Source organism: Cervus canadensis, chromosome 11 (assembly GCF_019320065.1).
Source record: "Cervus canadensis isolate Bull #8, Minnesota chromosome 11, ASM1932006v1, whole genome shotgun sequence".
In the NCBI taxonomy this organism is placed as follows: domain Eukaryota; kingdom Metazoa; phylum Chordata; class Mammalia; order Artiodactyla; family Cervidae; genus Cervus; species Cervus canadensis.
The window spans coordinates 17,671,151-17,691,521 of NC_057396.1; the positions used below are offsets into that span (position 1 = coordinate 17,671,151).

The following is a 20,371-nucleotide window of genomic DNA, read 5'->3' on the forward strand; positions in this document are numbered from 1 at the left end:
GTATATGCATTTTCCCTGAATTAAAGCACTGTTCTAAAAACTCAGATAATTCTACATGAAGTTAGTTTTCAGGTAGATAAAGACTTGAAGTTCTTCCATCTAGCTGCACATGAGATTAGAGTGGCTTTATCACATCACAGCAGCACATTTTGCTCTGCAAAACAGAATGTCCTACCTGACCGCAGAGTTGTACTGGAAGAGAAGAGGCAGGTAGGAGTTGAGGACATGGAGGGAATTATTACTCAGTCAGCTGACTTTCTTATTCCTCTTGCTAGCACTGGCGTGGGAAGACTGAAAGGTGGCATTTCTCAGCAGCAGGGAGCAGAGTGGCCCTGAGCACAGCTCCCTTTCCTGTGCTTGCTTCTTTCTAAGTTAAAAGTGCCACACGGAGTGTTTAGGATCTGGCGGAATGCTCCTTTGCCTAACTGATTTTACTCTTCATAGGAAAGAAGTGTACGTATGGACACAAGTGCAAATATTACCATCCGGAACGGGGCAGTCAGCCTCAGCGGTCAGTGGCTGACGAGCTGCGTGCCATGTCCAGAAACACAGCAGTCAAAACTGCGAACGAAGGAGGACTGGTGAAAAGCAACAGCGTCCCCTGCAGCACTAAGGCCGACAGCACTTCTGACGTCAAGCGAGGCGCTCCAAAGAGGCAATCAGACCCAAGCATAAGGACTCAAGTCTACCAGGACCTAGAGGAAAAGCTTCCCACCAAAAACAAACTGGAAACCAGGTCTGTACCTTCCTTAGTTAGTATACCGGCTACTTCTACCGCCAAACCCCAAAGCACTACATCTTTAAGCAATGGCCTTCCATCTGGAGTTCACTTCCCACCTCAGGATCAAAGACCACAGGGGCAATATCCTCCGATGATGATGGCAACCAAAAATCATGGAACGCCAATGCCTTATGAACAGTATCCAAAATGTGACTCGCCCGTCGACATTGGATATTACTCCATGTTGAATGCATATTCAAATCTGAGCATCTCAGGCCCACGGAGCCCTGAAAGGCGTTTCTCCTTAGACACGGATTACAGGATCAGCTCTGTCGCCTCTGACTGCAGCAGCGAAGGGAGCCTGAGCTGCGGGAGCAGTGACTCGTACGTGGGGTACAACGACCGCCCCTACGTCAGCTCCCCCGACCCGCAGCTGGAAGAGAACCTCAAGTGTCCGCACATGCACCCTCACGGCCGCCTTAACTCCCAGCCCTTCCTGCAGAGTTTCCACGACCCCTTAACCAGAGTGCAGAGTTACAGTCACGAAGAACCAAAGTACCATCACAAGCCTCCGCTCCCGCACCTGGCCGTGCGCCTGCCGCACCCGGCCGTGGGCGCGCGGTCCAGCTGTCCCGGCGACTACCCGTCCCCGCCCGGCTCGGCGCACGCCAAGGCGCCGCACCTCGGGCGCTCCCTGGTGGCCACGAGGATAGACAGCATCTCCGACTCGCGGCTCTACGACGGCTCTCCGTCCAGGCCGCGGAAGCCCCACGCCCGCCAGGAAGGGCTGGGCGGCTGGGACCGGCAGAGCTACGGGCTGGACGCGTACGGCTACCGGCAGACCTACTCCCTGCCCGATAACCCCACGCAGCCGTGTTACGAGCAGTTCACCTTCCAGAGCCTCCCCGAGCAGCCCGAGCCCACGTGGCGCGTCCCGTACTGCGGCGCGCCGCCGCCGGACCCCCCCAGGTACCAGGACAGCCGAGAAAAGATCTTCGTCAACCTGTGCAACATCTTCCCGCCCGACCTGGTGAGACTTGTCATGAAGAGGAACCCTCACATGACAGACGCCCAGCAGCTGGCTGCAGCGATTCTAGTGGAGAAATCACAGCTGGGCTATTGAAAGATGATGCATCTTTGTGGTGTTTAGTAGTTTTTTTTTTGTTCAGCTTAAACGCTGAGGGAGGTTTGCTACAATAGCACATGTGATCTCCTTCTCAGCAAGGAGGTTATATAGTATCCATTTATGTGAAATACTGTATCATGGAATCTGTATGTATAGCCCCACATAGTGGATAGTATCACGGGATTGCTTTACATTCAAACATTTTTTTTTAAACGTTTCCTTTTTAAAGCTATATATCCTTGGCTGGAAATTTTTCCAGTTTGATTTATTAGATGTATCTGTGATCTTTGATATTAATCTTTGGTGCATCAGGGGTTTATATGCAGCACTTTTTATCCTTGTTTCATGTTTTATTAACTTGGTGTTTGTCTATCAATTGCAAGCAATTACAATACCTTCAGAATGTTGAACATTTGACTAGACCTAGCAAACTATTTTTTCAAGCCAAGCTTAATTGGAATCTTTTACAGCTTTTTAAGTTATTTTTATTTGGGGAAAGTGGGCTTCTTTGTGCTATAATCATTATTTATAGAAACAAAGATATACTACAGCACTGACTTTATATTTTAAACAAAATGTAAGTTACCAGTTTATGTTGAAATGGGTAACAGTATATATTAGAATGATTTACAATATGGCACTTTTCATTGTTTTATTTTCGTTTGGATTTTTTGTGTTAAGTAATTAGTTAATTTAATATGGTTGACTTAAAGGAAAGCAGATGCAATCAATGGAAAAAACCGTTTCCATTTTTTTTAATAAAAAAGGCAAAAGCCGTGAACTGTTAGAGTATATAGAGCTTTGTTATCCAGCTATGATGTGCTTCTAGACAGTAGAAATGGAATCGAATTCCTAGACTTCCATTAACCTGTATTTTTTAATGTGTTTGTCTTTTTGTTTGGGGGCACAACAATACTGGATAAAATAACCCTTTTGCAGTACTTGCCTGTTTTTAATGAATCTAATTATTCTCAATGCAACTTTTATATTTAATATACTCTTTAGCTGTCCTGGCCTGAGGTGGTTTTATGTGTTGAGGATATGCAACATTTGTTGATACTGCACTATAGAAATGGTGATGGAGGAGTTGTAAATGGTAACTTAAAATTTTTGTAAGATACTGTATATTTTCCATTTTCCTGAAGGTAATTTTTTGGGGGGGGCCTGTCATATTATTAAGGCCAGACTCTTGCCACAAATAGTGTAGTTTTAGATACAGACTGAAGTCTGTTCTCGTATTAGTAAGGGATATTTCTGGTTTCAAAGTCATGGGTTTTGCTGAGTGGATTCGTTTCTGTTGTTGGCTAGAAGAGAGATGTTGCAATCCATGGCAGACAGTTGTGTGACTGACGAGGACTTCACTGTTGCCTCCAGTTTTTGAATTTTGCTTAGTTTAACAGACTCATTCTGAGCTGTTTTTGGAGTCTGCCTAGATGCCATGGTTATCCTGATTATTCTACGTGCTACAGTTTGAAGTAAAGCCCTGAAAAACCAGAAAGTACCTTTTACTGTTGATACAAATTGTATCTTTTTAACTATAAGAACTATTTTGATTTGTAGATCTAGTTAAAACACAGATGTGTAACTCTGATTAGACTTTTGGGCAACATTTTATCCCTTATTTAAATACAAATTTTTAAAGTAAAATCGAAGTCTAGAATAGGGTAGAAGATAAAAGTAACAATTTAGGTAAATAAAAGTGTCTGTCTTATAGTTTTATATATTAAAATATATTAAATGAATTTATTGGCATTTTCTTTCTCCTAAAACTTATCTAGCGTGAACTTAAAATAAAGGTAAAATGCTGCCTGAAAATAACGTCCAAGCACCTTTGACTAGTACAACATTTTCACTACTCGTGTGACACCGTGTGTCACATGAAGTAGGATTTGGGTTACAGTAAATGCTTCTAAAAGGCATTGTGCATATTGACATATCCAATAATCTGAACCGTGTTCAGCAAACCTAATTCAGGAAAGTGGGGTTCACAGTCGCTGCTGCCGCCTGCGAGGTGAGGTGCCCCTCGCTGCGCCCGCAGAGGATACGGGCGCTGCCGCACACACCTGCTTGCAGCGTCCTCTGAGCGACCTGCTCACTTGTGAAATCGTTCTCCTGATTTTCTCGGTCACTCTCTGTAAACAAGTTTAATGTAGACGCTAACCCAGTGCCAAAAGTAGGGTTACAAACGTGGAGTACCTTTCATTTCAGTCTTCTTCTAAGCTTGCTTTTTTTTTTTTTTTTTTTAAGTACGAAATCATTTTTAAATTGTACATGTAGGTTTTGCTTCCATTTTCTTAATTTTTTGCATTTGAATTGTTTGAAGGTTTTGCCAAACTTTATTATGTTCTTTAAATGAGCTCTTAGGCGAAATGTATAGCACACCCTTTCATTTGACCTCCTAATGTCTGTAGCTAACCATCTGTCACTGCATCCTGGATTTTAGACTATGGCAAAACAGTGGAGCTTGCCGCTGCCTGTCCTGACGTGAATAGCTCTGAGCAGCCACCCTGAAATCCTTCAGTGTAACTGACTGCAAGCCAAGAAGGAGCAGTTTTCTTATGTCAAGAGGCAATCTGTACTCCTCTCCCTTTTTTGGAAGCACTGACGTTGCTTTCCAAGCTTAAGAATGAGATACAGCAATTTGGCTGACTTTAGATACAGCAATTTCTTAATTATCTAAAGCAATAAGTAAAAGGATCCATCATTAAATTAAATTCAGAGCTCATCTCAGAACTTCATTTTAGCCAAAACTTTCACTTTAATCATATCTTCAGACTGACTAACAAATAACCGGAGAGAGGTGTGTTAGTTAAGTCGTGAAACTGCCAGTGGTGGTCAGCTGACAGAAGAGGAGGGATTCAGACCGGAATATTCTGCCCTGAGTAACTGACAGTTGACTGGACTTTACACAGTAACTAGCCGGTTTGTCATCTCTGTGTCTTAGTACAGAGGGAGTTGTATTCAACTGGCCAAATTCTGGCCCTTAGTATTTCCTCCTTTCTTGCATGCAATACCCAAGTTTTCAGCCTCCTTTATATGATCCCTGTATCCTGATAGAGTGTCATTGACCTAAACATTTGAAAGAAATGCACACCAGTATAAAATATGTGATACTGGTAGAAACTTGAACTTTGTGTTTTTATGAAAATTCATTTATGAGAATATGTAATATAACTAAAAAAGAGTGTTTTATATATATATATACATACATGCATACACATTTGTTAAGAAGTATTAAAAATGGAAGAATGTTACGCTTTTGATGGCTAACTTTTCCTTAATTGAACTGTTTCTTTGAGTTATGGACGACCAAGTCTGGAGTCTGGATGACCAATGATAAGATGTGGAACCACTTGAATGGAAAGCAACTCTTTACTGGCTTTATTCCTGATATTTTTAAAGAATTATTTTAATAATTTTAATAGAATGTGTAATTTTAAAACACACAAAAAAACTTAAAGTAGTATTGCTTATACAGATAATTATTTAACATGTCTTTTATGGATGTATCTATATGTATATAGACAGTAATATATTTATGAAACAAATATACTTTATGTTGTGGTTGTTGTAATAGATGGGAGGATGGATGACTCTCATATGTCTGTGTGTGTTTTGAAAACTCTCGAGCTGTTTTTCCCCTGACTTAATGGCAATTACCCTAAGAGATATTTGCTTTTCATTATTCTTCTTGCTACTCAGCTTCCTTATTCAAGATAAATAGGATGTACAGTTTCCTGGCCATTCTTTTAGATGTGGCTCATCCATTTTATTATCACCCAGCTCCTGGAGAATTTCTGAGTGACCTAAAATCGAACAGATTATGGCTGGAGAGATCAGCTGTGTCCCAAATATGTTAAACACAGGAATTCAGCTAGTGTGTTGAGTTTTCTTGTTACACACCGAGAAAGCAGTGTCAGTAACAGTAGAGAAATAATTGCATTATTTTATATTGGCATGGGAAACCCTGTAGGGTAAGGGTTGACAAACCTCTTCTGTAAAGGATAGGAGAGTAAATCATCCAGGCTTTGAGAATCATATGGTCCCTGTAAACCACGCCCCTCATCCCTTAAAGTGAAAGCAGCCACAGAAAATACATACCTGAATGGGTCTGGCTGTATGTCAGTAAAACTCACAGAAAGGGGCTACAGGCCCGATTTGGCCCAGGGGCCGTAGTTTGCTGATTTCTACCCTAAAGGGAGAAAAAAAGGCATATTAAGCAGCAAATCCTGACACACATTAAGAAATCATACTTACATTTCAGTTGGCATTCAAACAAAATCCACTATTGAGGACCTTAAAAAGATTTCTCAGATAGTCACATATTAAAAGCATCTTAATTCACTTATTTTTCTGCCTGGTCACACCCATTATTTAGTAGAGTTAATTTCTTGTGTTTAACCATCCAAAAAAAGCATTCTGTAGAAAGATGTTTTAATAAGTATTGGAATTTTTTCATGAACTTTGTACTGATAAATGGGAATCCTTACCTACCTTTTGGTTTTTTAAGGGCCTCATGGACCAAAAATTCTGTTGTATTTTGAAAATTAGCATATAATTAGCCATAAAATATTTTAAAGACTGCATTTATCAGTTACAATTTTCTGCTGGTTTTTTATTTCTAAAAAATGACAGATCGGCCCTTCTTTAAAAATGGTTTTAAAGAAGATCAATATGTTGTAAGTTTACATGCTGTAAACTTTATTCTGTAAAATTAAAAATTGTGACTAGTATAATTGTGAGTGCACGTGTGGTATTGTGACTCTCTATAAGAAACAAAATGTATACCTGCTTTCTCTATCCAAACCTTTAGTATAGATTTAAGACACCTTAGGACTATTCTCAGTGAATGATACTCTTAACAGGATCATGTATGGTTTTAAATTCATTGGAGTATACCACTGAGTGTGTTCATTCACAGTGCTTTGTAAATGATGTTAACATCATAAACGCACATCTGTCGGAACAGTAGTTTTGAATGTTGTCATCCACTTAAGTTGCTATATTTTCTTTTAAGATTGGAATATAACTCTAGTTTTAACGAGTGTTTACTGTTTTAAATGTTTTTTTTTTTTCTTTTTCTTTAATGCCCTCTGTTAACCTGCTTTTTGCTTCTGTAACAATAATACTTTGTTATGTTGGGAGTGGCTTTTCCCCTAAAGCTCTTAGTCTTTCAGATTGAAAAACAGTTTAAGGTTTTGACCACTTGACAAATTTGGCAGTAAAAAAAGAAATTTTGTGCATGTTTCAATTCAGTTTTATAGATAGTGTAAAATTTCATTTTTTAACCCATATATCGAATTTGCCAGTTTTCTGTCTAGATATTTCACATGAATAACAAATTGTTCATTTAAAACTTTTGACCCCATTCTTGAAGCAGCTTGTGCCTCAAGGGAAGATAACATTGAACAACAATGGTTTGTTTTTATAAAGAATACGTTTTAAATATGAAGATTTTCTTCAGTTTGGGGAAATTATAAACATCTCATCTAATACAGAATACCCATCAACATGCACACTTCCACAAACATGTGGACATGGCATTGCCAGTGAACCTAGTTACAGACTTTTATCTTTTCCTTCTAGGTTTTATCCTCCCAAATCAGAGTCGTTTGCTGAGAGTAGAAATTCCAATTTGATCCTTCAAACTTATAAGAAAACAAGGCAAAGAATATGTTTAGAAAAACAGTCTGATGAATTCATGTGATTCTGTTTATTCTATGTCTGTTCTATGTGTTTGTGTAATGGGATTTTTTACAGCAAAAAAGCAGTATTTTAGACCTACCAGAAATCCATATCAAAACAGTTATGTGATTCTGCCACTGAGAAAAAAATGTATTAAAAAATTCACTTTTCTTGTGGTGGTTTGTTTTTGTTTCATGAAGAAACTGACATGCAGCAGCACAGAAGCCCTCTAAGTAAAAGCATCCTCCCCTCGCCCCGTGGCCGGCCTGCCTGCCTTCAGTGGCTAGTGCAGACACGTCCTCTGTAGCATCAGCACACATCCATATCAGCGTGTGTTAGAGCTGTGATTGATTCATACGACAATCAGAATTAAATGCCAAAGACAACTAGTCCTACCTTATGGTTCTAATAATGTTCCATCATTGATTAACTTGGGCTGCTTGTGGCTTTGCCTTGAGGCTTCTTTATCACCTGTTGTGAATCTTTGTTGTAAAGGTCTTTCTGCATCTCTCCTTGCGTGAATCAAGTTTAGTATCTTACTAATGCTGCCCCCAATAGGTTCACTTCACTTCTTTTGTGACCGCCTAGGATTTTTCATTTCAGATAAGGTCACAGTTCTGAAATGATCTCATGTTCTGTGTCAGTGAGAAACTTGTATTTCAGATAGGAGATTTCTTTTACCCCTCATTGCTTTTCAGACTTTTGCTTTTCTTGTTATTTTTTTCCCTAAAGGTATACTCTACCCCGCCCCACCCCACTTAAACTTTTTAAGTATCTTATGTATTTAGGTAACTTGTTTCAGCTTTGTCAGCAAAGTTGATTTTTCATGTTCAACTGTGGTTGGCAGAGAACTCAGCAAATCCACATTTGCAAATCTCCCATATTAGGTGGGCGAGTCTGAGCTGAGAGTCTCAGAGAGTGTTAGGCTACAATGTTGGCTAGGGCTAGTAGTTTATTTCTCCCCCACCTAGAACCTTTGTCTAAAGAGAAAGGATTCATAAACACTGATGAATCAAGTAACATTCAGGAAGAGGAGATTGTAAACAGAAACTATAATGATGAACTTACTCAAAACAAAATACCTCTAGTTGGCCCTCTCAGTTAGGGTATGTACTTAATATCACTTATGCCTCAGCTTCAGATGCTGTTTTTAAATTAATGATGTTCATTTGGTGTTTTAAGCCTTTTGATAAGCATTTTTTATCAGTCAGTGTTTTACAGGTTTTCTTTTAAGATCTTTAAACTTTCTTAAAAATGTATTTCCCTGTAAGTTAAGAGTACAGCCTTTGGAGGCACCATCTTGCCGCATACATCCTACAGGTAGAGACGGGCATGTTACAGAGGTAATAATGTCCCAAACCCTAGGCTTGTTTAGACTAAATGAGTTAAACCCTCTGAACACGTAGATCCATAGTGTACATTTAAGGACAGCTATTGTTAGGTGAATGCAAGGTACTTAAAAACAGTCGTTTCAGATGTTTTCATGAGAGCCTTCCTGTCTATATGTTATGTTGCAGAAGAGTTGGACTCTAGCCATTAGTGTAATGAATATTCCATGCCCATGTGCCTTTCAGAAGGGACACTTTCACCTTTAAAGAATTCTTGGTACCCCATGTCCTTCTTATCCCTGTGACTGTCCTTTCTTGGCTTAAGGATTTTGTATAGTATTTTAATGAGGAAATTAATGGAATAACAAAAATAACAATAAAACAGAAACCCTTCCAGAAGCTATAGTTCAGTAGACTGTGGGCTGAGCTCCGGTAAACCCGAACCTGAGGCTGGGCAGACCTGTCTGCCCCTCCCCCTGACCTGTAGGAAGGGGATATTGGCCCCTGACCATCAAAACCTACAAAGCCAGTCTGGACAGAGGAGCTGGTGCTTCGTGGTTTATAACTAACTACTGCTCTTAAGGGCTTCCCTGGTGGCTCAGACAATAAAGAATCCGCCCGCAATGCGGGAGACCTGGTTTCAATCCCTGGGTTGGGAAGATGCCCTGGGGAAGGGAACAGGCAACCCATCCCAGTTGGAGAGAGAGGGCTGTGGGGAGACCACTCACATGTGAAGGTCTGGTACAGTAGATAAAGTATAAATCACATGAAACAGGCATTATCCCTATTTTAGAAATAAGAAGACTAAAGCACTTGCTCAAAAGCAAACGTCTCTCTGCATGCTTCCAAACTCTTTTCTTATCCATCTGCTGCAAGACAGTAATAGGAATGAACACCTGTGGCATTGTGTTGCCGCTGTACATTCTTAGACATGCTGACTTACCTGGGGACAGGGCAAGATCTGGAAAACTGCACCAGAACTTCACTAGATCCACACCGTCCACGCTGGTTCCTGTGGAGTCACGAAGAGCCTGTCTCTTGTGGGGGAGGGAAGTTTTCCCAGAGAGCTGCGGGTGGGGAGGCCTGTGAGGACCGGCCCTGGCCCAGCTGCTAGGCCCAGGGCCCAGGCCACAGCCTCTCTGACGAGCAAAACGGTTCTGTGGTGGATGGAGGTGGTTTTTACGGCCTGGACCCCCGTCTCCACTCCTTGGCGCTCTTTGTGGGCCTCGAGAGGAAAAGGCAGTACACTCATGTCTAACGTTTCCGTCAGGCACAGAGTCGCCCTCAGGTGTCTTTTCCAAAGCCCCATTTAGCTTTCAGATTCCTGACGAGGCCTTCTGAGCACACAGCAGCTTCTGTGCGAGGCAGCTGCCATTGGCATTTCCCATGCTTTCTGCCATTTGCGTTTTCCATTTGCACAAATTCAGCATGAGATTAGAAATAGAAAAGTTAGATTCGTTGTCGAACAAATTCCCAGGAGAGCCGGATGAGGGGCAGAATACGGTGCTGAAAGGTGAATAAAACGTTGCGATGGGCTTCCGGCCCACCCATCCCGCGGCCTCGGGGCGGCTCCGCCCTCGGGCCGCGGGCACCCGGACAGCGGGGTCCGGGCCGCGGGCCTCGTCACCACCTCAGCCTTCAAAGCTCTCCTCTCCGCCTCCACTCTCTAAAGATGTAATCCTCATTCACTTGAATAGTTATTTCAAACAAGCCTGCGAAAAGATTAAGGGAGACGGCAAATACAATTTATGACTACACGAAACGCTATTGAGTAAACTCCAGAGGAGATGTATCGGTTCGCAGTGTCTGTTCCCAGATTAACTAATTCAGGACGAGGCGCCTCTCGCAGCTGTGAAGGCGGCGCAGGGTAAAATGCTGCCAAGTATGGGCTGGGAGGCGAGCGGAGGGAAGGGAAGGTCCCAGTCCACGCTCCGCGGCATGCGCTGAGCGGAGCGCGGGAGGTGGGGAGCGGCAGCAGGGCCCGAGGGGGCCCCGAGGAGGCCGCTGGCCCGGGGGCAGCTCGGCGACCAGGCCGCCAGGCCCAGGTTCCTCCCCGTCGGGGCGCAGAGCTTCGCACCCCGCAGCCTTTCTTCCTGCTTCTGAGTCTCCCCGCGGGGGAGCTTCCTCAGCTCTGCCCCTTCCCGCGCCCCAGCCGCCCCAGCCGGAGTCCGCCTGCGGCTGAGACCGTCAGGAGGCCGCGGGTAAGAAGGCAGCCACAGGCTTCCAGAGATCCTCCTCCATCTTTCTAACAGTTTACAGCCTTTTGAATCCGCTTCGCAGTTTGGGCGTGGGAAAGGCCAAGCGGTTAAAGCGGAGGTGCGGGGAAACTCTGAATCCGGCCACAGGCCCTCGTTCTGTGGTTAAGATGCACAGCCGCTCCAGGATCGACCAGCTCCAGTGGCCTGCGCTCGGGGAGGCGGGGCGGGGCGTGGCTCCGAGCTGGCGGCCCACCTTGCAGGCCTCTGGGTCCTCTGAAACAGGTAGCCGTGTCCCCAGACTGCCTTCCCGAGCCGTCTTTGCTGAATGGGAGGCACAAGCCCAGTCTCCCCTCTCTGCGTGGGTTCACAGTGCACCGCCTCCCCCTGCAACCACCGCAGGCTCTGCCCGCACAACCTTCCCCTCTGATAGATCCGACATTTCGGGGGCCAACTGTATCATCCCAGGGGAAAAGAAATGGTTTTGAGAGGCATGGGCTCTTTCAGGTTGTAAAGCAAAACCTTGTCGTTCGCAGTAATACTCTGCCAAGGGCCCGGGGCAAAGCAGAGACCCAACAGCAAGGAGAGCTGGGTGGAAGGAACCAGCGGCCAAGGGAGTGGGGGGTCCAGCCTCTCTCTGGCCCCGGGAACAGACAGCCGCTCAGTCGTGTGGGAGACGGTGTGATGCTGGGGTGGCGGGCACAGCAACAACTTTTTTTTTTCTCCTTTTATCAAAGGAGAACCATACATGTCTTGGATTCTGTTTTTTAAATCAGTACTTCAGGCTGCTTTATGGCTGGAATTGATTCCTCTCATGTTTTACTCAGAACAGAAATGAGCATAATCTACAACTATTTGTTCCTGCCCAAGGCTGTGTGCTAGAAGAGGACATTGATCTGCGAGAATTACTCATACAGACCGAGAATGTTTTCTGGCCCCAGCTGAGTGAAGGGCACCCAGCTGACTCAGACAGCCTTGAGAACATTTGGTTCTGGAGTTTGACAAAACCAGTAAACAGAACTCCTCTCTGTTCAGTGCCCCCCGGGGCCTGTAAGTGTGGTCCCCAGTCCTGGGCCCCACCCCTGACCCAAGAATCAGACACTCTTGGCTGGTGGAGTAGGGTGGGGGATATCTGTGGTTTCACAAACCCTCTAGATGATACTGATGCTCATCAAGTTGAAAGTAAAACCACTAAGTGAAACTGAGAATTAAAGCAAAATAGTAAGCAGGTGAAACTCACAAGATCACCTCCATCACTGATAAAGCTAGTGCTAGAGAATCTGGGCTTGTGCCTAAGGCAACTGGGCTCCCTATGTGTGTGTCGGTGGCTCAGTCATGTCCGACTCTTTGCGACCTCATGGACCATAGCCCGCCAGGCTCCTCTGTCTATGGAATTCTCCAGGCAAGAATACTGGAGTGGGAATCTTCTCCACCCCAGAATCCAGATTGAATCCAGATTGAATCCAGGCCTCCTGCATTGCAGGCAGATTCTAATACTGAATCCCAAATTTGACAGACACCCATCTCGTGCGGGAGCCCAGGCCTGCCTCATTGGAACCAGGGCATGGAGGAGCCAAGATGAGGTGTGCTTTCTGGGGACAGAGAACATGAATGGGGACATCACCCCTCTGCAAACTCACCACTCAGGCGACCTGTCCCACCTGCGTGGAAAGGAAGGAGGGGGCCCGCGGAGGCCAAGGGGGCAGAGGCCGTGCTGGAGACAGCCGTGTCTGTGCTGGGCGAAGGTCGCGCTGCCCGCCGGTGCATTCCTAAGTGACTGGGAGTGATCAGCGTTGCTCCCTTTGGCTGCTATGCCCCTGACAGCTTGGCTTGACCAGGACTGAAGTCCAGCCGTTCACAAGGGCCTTGGCGCGCTTCACAGCATCACCCCCTCTGTTGGTGTGGGCAGTTCCTGAAGAAAAGGGGCTTGTGCTGAGGCTTCAACTCCCCACCCGTCAGTCCCAGGGCCCAGTGTAGACCGCAGCCCCTCTGCCCCTGCAGAAGAGAGCTCACAACAAAGTCCGGCCAGTTTCCTCTCCCACAGGAAGTGGGAGCTGACTATGTTGTTTCCTCAGAAGGGGTTTGACAGAGGTGGTGCTTTAGCTTGTTATCTTCATGCATTTCTTATAACCTGAAAATGAGTGAGCTTCAAACTCTCCTCAACTCCCAGCTGCCCACCTGTGCCTCCCCCATGATCAAAGGAGGCTAACTCCCTTCCTAACCCAAAGAACAGAAAGGGTCTTAGACATTTAGTCCAAATGTCTCATTTTCTGGCAGACACATCTGAGGCCCAGGGCACTGTAGGGGCCCGTCCAGGGTCTTCACCATGACCCATGCCTAGGTTTGACACCCACAGGCTGAAAATCTGCAACCCTCCCCATCTCCACGAACAAGCTTGTGAGCAGCTGGTTAGATGGCATTATCTATAATTGTGTTTATCTCTTATTGCACTGTATCAGAGGCGACTGATCATTCATCCTGTCTCTTTTCTGGTATTTCCCCCTGTATCAGCAGTCACAGCCAGACAGATCTCTGTGTGGAAGGATCTGTCTGATGGCAGCACGTGGGAATTTGCTGTGGGAGCAGCGGCCCACGCTGTTGCCTCCTTCCCTGCTGGCCTGAAGCCCCGGGGTCTGCGATGGATCTATTAAAAGGTGAAAGTAAGGACATACCTGGCATGACTGTTTGGATTGTTACCTGATCAGTGGTTCAAAGGCCCCAACCAGGTGATTTCCTCAAGTGTTTCTGTCTGCATTGTTTTAACACATAACAGCAGTCTCTCAAGTGCTGCCTGAGAACCCTGGCCACAGGATCCCAGCTTCGGGCTCCACCGCACCCCCAGCCTTAAGGCCCAATGCTGCTACACCACCTGCCCCTTGTAATCAAGGAGCAGCCTGGGAAACCGCAGTGATAAGAAACCACACAAAGTATGTGGTTATCTTTCAAGTTATAAAAAATGCCTGATAAAGCAAAGACTTCAAATAAACTATGAGAACAGTCTGGGAACAGATATTTCTTGAAAGTTGACAAACGGCATAACAAAAAAGTTGTTTCCTATGTGTCCCCTTTGGAAGGGCACTGTTTCTGAAACAACCAGACTTACTTAGTGCCCTTGAAAAGCATCAGGGACAGATTCAATGTTATGCTGGCATATTTTGTGTGGTTTTTCTGAAAGTCTTTAAGCGGTGATTTTGGGCCTGGCCGGCGAGCACCTGTCATATAATTGAAGCACAATACATTCTTGAAGGATGTAAGAGCGGCTATTGAAAAAGCCGACTCCAGTTGCAACCTGTCACCCAATCCTCTGAGCTTCAGTCCTCAGACATTCAAGCCACCCGCAGTGTCGGGAATAGTGCCACCTAGTGAATTAATAATGTGGCTTCACGTCCCAGCTCTGCCACCACACCCCTCAGCCTTCTTTCTCAAACACTGGCCAACTCCAAGCTAACACTCTGTGAAATCAGAGAAGACGGGAAGCTGAGACAGGGTAGGCAAGCCCGCTGGTCAGTAGGGCAGTTCCTCGAGAATGTGGTAGTCACTGCCTACCGGCAGTGTGCAGAACCAAGCAGAAACTAGTGCCCCAGGCTGATGTTAGAATATATTTATTGCTACATTTATGTACAGTTATACAAACAGCCAGGAATGAAAGAGAGTGTTGCAACAATTGTTCCAGATTCCACAGATGTGTGCCAGGAAACAGAGCTGTATACCACTGAGTTCAAAGCCAAAAATGTCACATAATTTTTTTTTAATGGAAGGTTCTTGGAAATCCTCTCAGTTTATCCCTCCTTACAAGCTAGTCATGCAGAAAAAAGTGGGTTCTCAGAAGCCTATGCCTTCAGGCATCTGTTGTGAAGATGGAGCCTTGAAGACAGGATGCTGGCTTAGGACTTTCGGGTGCAGTGCAGAGCTCCCCTGTCCTGGCCCAGCTCTCTAAGCTCTGTCCTTAGGAAAGACAATCGAGAAGGGTGGGGAGAGAGACAGAATAGCAAGAAAAGGGAAGCCAACAGTCGACTGAGGTGTGGAAAGAACCATCAACAAGAGCCCTGACTGGGGGAACATTCGTCCCTCGGGCTCCAGCTGAGATTCTGGACTTTGGGGGAGAGAGACGTTCAAATCATCAGGCATGTCTTGGTATGACCTTATCCTAAAGCTCGCCATGTGTCAGATGCCAGGGACCTGCATGAAGACACAGAAAGTGAACAGGAAAATTAGGCAAGAGAGAAGAAAATGAAACTTTTATATATCACCATAATACGGGAGAAAAGGGCACCACCCTGAACACCTTTCCAGTGACACATGGCCAAGACTGAGTTTACTACTGAATTATGAAGGGGGATGGAATGCCACAAAGGAAACACAATGATGTACACACTGCAACCAAACAAAGGTGGTTCCCCAGACTCTACACTCTGATCCCAGTCTTGCTAGAATTACTTCCATTTCTCAGAAGGAATCTAACACGATAGATCTTGCAGTGTTCAGATCCAGAATCCTGACGCAGATATGAGATCATGGTATAAACAAACTCCCCTTCACGTCACATTCTGATAAGCCTTTGTATGTGAATCACAAGAGAAGTAGCCGAGCAGCCCGTGAGACATGTGTGCCCAAAGGATCAGTCACTTTATTTTCACCAGTTCTGTCTTACCCACCTCGGGCCACTCCCCCTCCCCCACCACCAGGGGTCCAGGAAAGGTCATCAGGTCAGGTCTAACACAGCCTCCTAAGCCAAAATCAGCCTAGCACCTCAGAGAAATGACAAGGCCTAAAGGTTGAGAACAAGAAGCCTGTGGGTCTGAATGCACCAGACAACCAGAGGCCTCTGGGGCTGATTCATGACTCAGATACAGCCTGTCACCCGAAGCTGTCGGTGTTCTATCCCTGAAGACACCTGCCAGCTATAGTTTGTTGGTCCATGGCTATCCATATCACCTCTAATTCCTCGCCATCATAATCCCTCAGGACCACTCAATCACAAGGAAGAGGGTGAGGATTCTGACAGAGAAATCCGCAGGACCAGAAACCTGTCAGAAGTCCCTGTTTTTTCCTTGGGTCAATAACACTATAATCAGCTAAGGAGGGGCCCAGCTATTCTTCTGAGGCAGACAACTGTGTGACTTTTCAAGCTGAAGGATGTGGTAATCGCCAACTCCCTTGATCTTTTAATAAATCTGTCTTTGGACAATTCAAAGTGTCGGTCATTTGATCTGACTTTTTGTGTGAGTCATGCAGAAACTTTCTTTTCCTATGTCCGATGGCAATAGCAGAGTTAAACTCACTCAAAGGATTCACTCTAAAAAGCAAAAATGTTGATGTGTGAAAACCAATGAGGAAAAATTGCAAAACATCAGGCAAATTTCAATTGGAAGGATTTTGTTGGTGGTGGTGTTCAGTCACTCGGTCGTGTCTCAGACTCTTTGCGACTCCATGGACTGCAGCATGGCAGGCTTCCTTGTCCTTCACCATCTCCTGGAGCTTGCTCAAACTCATGTCCATTGAGTAGATGATGCCATCTAACCATCTCATCCTCTGTCGTCCCCTTCTCCTCCTGCCTTCAATCTTTCCCAGCATCACGGTCTTTTCTAATGAGTTGGCTTTTTTGCATCAGGTGGTCAAAGTATTGAAGCTTCAGTTTTAGCATCAGTCCTTCCAATGAATATTCAGGGTTGATCTCCTTTAGGATTGACTAGTTTGATCTCCTTACAGTCCAACGGACCCTCAAGAGTCTTCTCCAACACCACAGTTCAAAAGCATCAATTCTTTGGCACTCAGCCTTCTTTATGGTCCAACTCTCACATCCATACATGACTACTGGAAAAACCATAGCTTTGACTAGACAGACCTTTGTCAGCAAAGTAATGTCTCTGCTTTTTAACATGCTGTCTAGGTCTGTCGTAGCTTTTTTTTCCCAAAAAGCAAGCGTCTTGTAATTTCATGGCTGCAATCACTATCCCCAGTGATTTTGGAACCCAAGAAAATAAAGTCTCTCACTGTTTCCATTGTTTCCCCATCTATTTGCCATGAAGTGATGGACCAGATGCCTGATCTTAGTTTTTTTAATGTTGATTTTTAAGCAAGCTTTTTCACTCTCCTCTTTCACCTTCATTAAGAAGCTCTTTAGTTCCTCTTCACTTTTTACCGTAAGGGTGGTGTCACCTGCTTATCTGAGGTTATTGATATTTCTCCCAGCAATCTTGATTCTAGCTTGTGCTTCTTCCAGCCCAGCGTTTCTCATGATGTATTCTGCATAGAAGTTAAATAAGCAGGGTGACAATATACAGCCTTGACATACTCCTTTCCAATTTTGAACCAGTCCAGTGTTCCATGTCCCGTTAACTATTGCTTCTTGACCTGCATTCAGGTTTTGCAGGAGGCAAGTAAGGTGGTCTGGTATACCCAACTCTTTAAGAATTTTCCAGTTTGTTGTGATCCACAGTCAAAGGCTTTAGCTTAGTCAATGAAGCAGAAGTAGATGTTTTTCTGGAATTCGTTTGCTTTTTCTATGATCCAATGAATGTTGTTAATTTGATCTCGGGCTCCTCTGCCTTTTCTGAATCCAGATTGAACATCTGGAAGTTCTTGGTTCACGTACTGTGGAAGCCTGGCTTGGAGAATTTGAGCATTACTTTGCTAGCATGTGATATGACTGCAATTGTGTGGTAGTTTGAATATTTTTTGGCATTGGCCTTCTTTGGGATTGGAATGAACACTGACCTTTTCCGGTCCTGTGGCCACTGCTGTTTTCCAAATTTGCTGGCACAATGAGTGCAGCACTTTCACAGCATCAGCTTTCAGGATTTGAAATAGCTCAGCTGGATTTCCATCACCTCTGCTAGCTTTGTTTGTAGTAATGCTTCCTAAAGCCCACTTGAGTTTGCACTCCATGATTTTTGGCTCTAGGTGAGTGATCACACCATCGTGGTTATCCAGGTCATTAATATCTTTTTTGTATAGTTCTTCTGTGTATTCTTGCCATCTCTTCTTAATATCTTCTGCTTCTGTTAGGTCCACATAGCTTCTGTCCTTTATTGTGTCCATCTTTGCATGAAATATTCCCTTGGTATCTCTGATTTTCTTGAAGAGATCTCTAGTCTTTCCCATTCCGTTGTTTTCCTCTATTTCTCTGCATTGTTCACTTAGGAACTGCATTGTTCACTTAGGAAGGCTTTCTTATCTCTCCTTGCTATTCTTTGGAACTCTGCATTCAAATGGGTATATCTTTCCTTTTCTCCTTTGCCTTTCACTTCTCTTATTTTTCAGCTGTGTGTAAGGCCTCCTCAGACAGCCATTTTGCCTTTTCACATTTCTTTTTCTTGGGGATGGTTTTGATCACTGCCTCTTATACAGTGTTACGAACCTCTGTCCATAGTTCTTCAGGCACTCTCTATCAGATCTAATCCTTTGAATCTATTTGTCACTTCCACTGGATAACTGTAATGGGTTTGATTTAGGTCATACCTGAATGGCCTGGTGGTTTTCCCTACTTTCTTCAATTTAAGTCTGAATTTTGCAATAAGGAATTCATGATCTGAGCCACAGTCAGCTCTGTCTTGTTTTTGCTGACTGTATAGAGCTTCTCCATTCTTCTGCAAAGAATATAATCAACCTGATTTCATTATTGAACATCTGGTGATGTCCATGTGTAGAGTCATCTCTTGTGTTGTTGGAAGACGGTGTTTGCTATGAGCAGTGTGTTCTCTAGGAAAAACTCTGTTAGCTTTTTCCTTGCTTCATTTTGTACTCCAAGGCCACACCTGCCTGTTATTCCAGGTATCTCTTGACTTCTTACTTTCCAAAATGGAAAAGAGTTACATAAATTCAGGCACTGGAAGAAATGGTTTAAAGATGAATAGCTAAGAACAGCATTATTTGTAGCAATCTATGGATTGTTCAGAACATGTTTTAACCAAGGATTTTAGCTCAAATATCAGGAATAAGATTAACTAGATTCTATGGAGTCACAAACAGCTACATGCCTTTCAAAACAAGCCCTTCAAGTGGATTTGAAAACAAAATATTTTGGGGATGTCAGAGATTCGTGAATGACCTTAAACTCAATTCATAGCAATCCAGAAGTCAAGGTAATTAAAAAGAATGAAATAATGCCATTTGCAGCAACACGGATGGAACTAGAGATATTGTACCAAGCAAAATAGGTTAGAAAGACAAATACCGTATGATGTCACTTACATCTGAAATCTAAATATGACACAAATCTATAAAACAGAAACAGACTCACAGACAGACAGAACAGACTTGTGATTGCCAGAGGGGAGTAAGAGTTGGGAAGGGAAGTACTGGGAGTTTGGGATTAGAAAATAAATAAATATCAAGGCCAAACAAGCAAATCATTTCCAAAAATTATCCAGGCTAAGTGAAAATATATCACCATGTGTTTAATGTCACATGAAAAGAATCTAAAAAATAACAGACAGTTATTCCACATCTTAAAGTATTGTCTCCAATATATTCACACTGAGTTTTGTGTGTAGAATTTGGGGAGGTTTAAACAGCAAGTTGGGGGGACTCAAATGTACCATTCAAGATCTATAAGATAAACTGTACTGCTGTGGTTTTATTTAGAAATGGGATGAGTCGAAACATAACTTTGAAACAATTTCTTATGGTAATCACGTTGATCAATGATTTTCAAATATTTCCAAATTGTGATCAATGCACAGTACTAATCTGGTTTACAAACCAATTCTGGAATTCTTTTATTTAATATATAGATATGACACTTCATTTTTAAATACATCTGAACATTTTTTCAAATCAGAAGGAAAAAAGTCCTACCAGCAGCACACAAGTATCATATGTGTGAGCTGGCACAGTGATACTCTACATCAAGAAGGTTCTTTCACAAAGTAAGAGAACAGCCTAAGGTAGCATGTGTAATCACCTCACGAAGATTACAGCTAAAATCTCACTGTAGTAAACTCTATCTGACCTCAACGTTTGTGACTGGCAAAGAGCCAAAGAGAGGCAAACACCTGAGAAAGAATCTAGAGTGGGTGAGATTAGGAGCTGCACAGGGAGGGCTGGATCTGGGTCAACTCTTTTGACTGGCATTTCACTAGACGAAAGGCTCGGGGCTGTGGATGCACAGATTCAGGTTTTATGGGGTCCTGCCAGCATTTCTGAAGTGGCGAGGGTGTGGCAGGTCTACTGGGAAGCTGTTACCAGTTGTACTTACCCAGTGAGAAAGCCTTCTTCCTAACTGTTACATTTGCTTTATACTGCTTTGGCAAGAACGCATCTGGAACAATGCATACAGTTTGGGTCCCCACCTTTTAAAAGAGACATAGAAAAG

The 20,371-nt window shown here is 43.9% G+C and overlaps 2 protein-coding genes across 6 annotated transcripts in view; one reads left to right on the forward strand and one right to left on the reverse strand.

The window, feature by feature from the left end:
• The window catches only part of ZC3H12C (zinc finger CCCH-type containing 12C), a 72,821-nt gene extending 65,119 nt beyond the window's left edge, over window positions 1–7,702 (forward strand). For all 5 annotated transcript variants that reach the window (XM_043481461.1, XM_043481457.1, XM_043481460.1 and 2 more), the window contains one exon: window positions 445–7,702. In XM_043481461.1, coding sequence (XP_043337396.1) covers window positions 445–1,844 — 1,400 coding nt within the window. In that variant the 3' untranslated portion in view covers window positions 1,845–7,702. The remainder of the gene's footprint in view (window positions 1–444) is intronic.
• A 12,579-nt stretch (window positions 7,703–20,281) lies between these two features.
• The window catches only part of RDX (radixin), a 95,900-nt gene continuing 95,810 nt past the window's right edge, over window positions 20,282–20,371 (reverse strand). Inside the window, exon 15 of the mRNA XM_043481043.1 lies at window positions 20,282–20,348. Within this exon, the coding sequence (XP_043336978.1) occupies window positions 20,282–20,348 (67 nt within the window). The remainder of the gene's footprint in view (window positions 20,349–20,371) is intronic.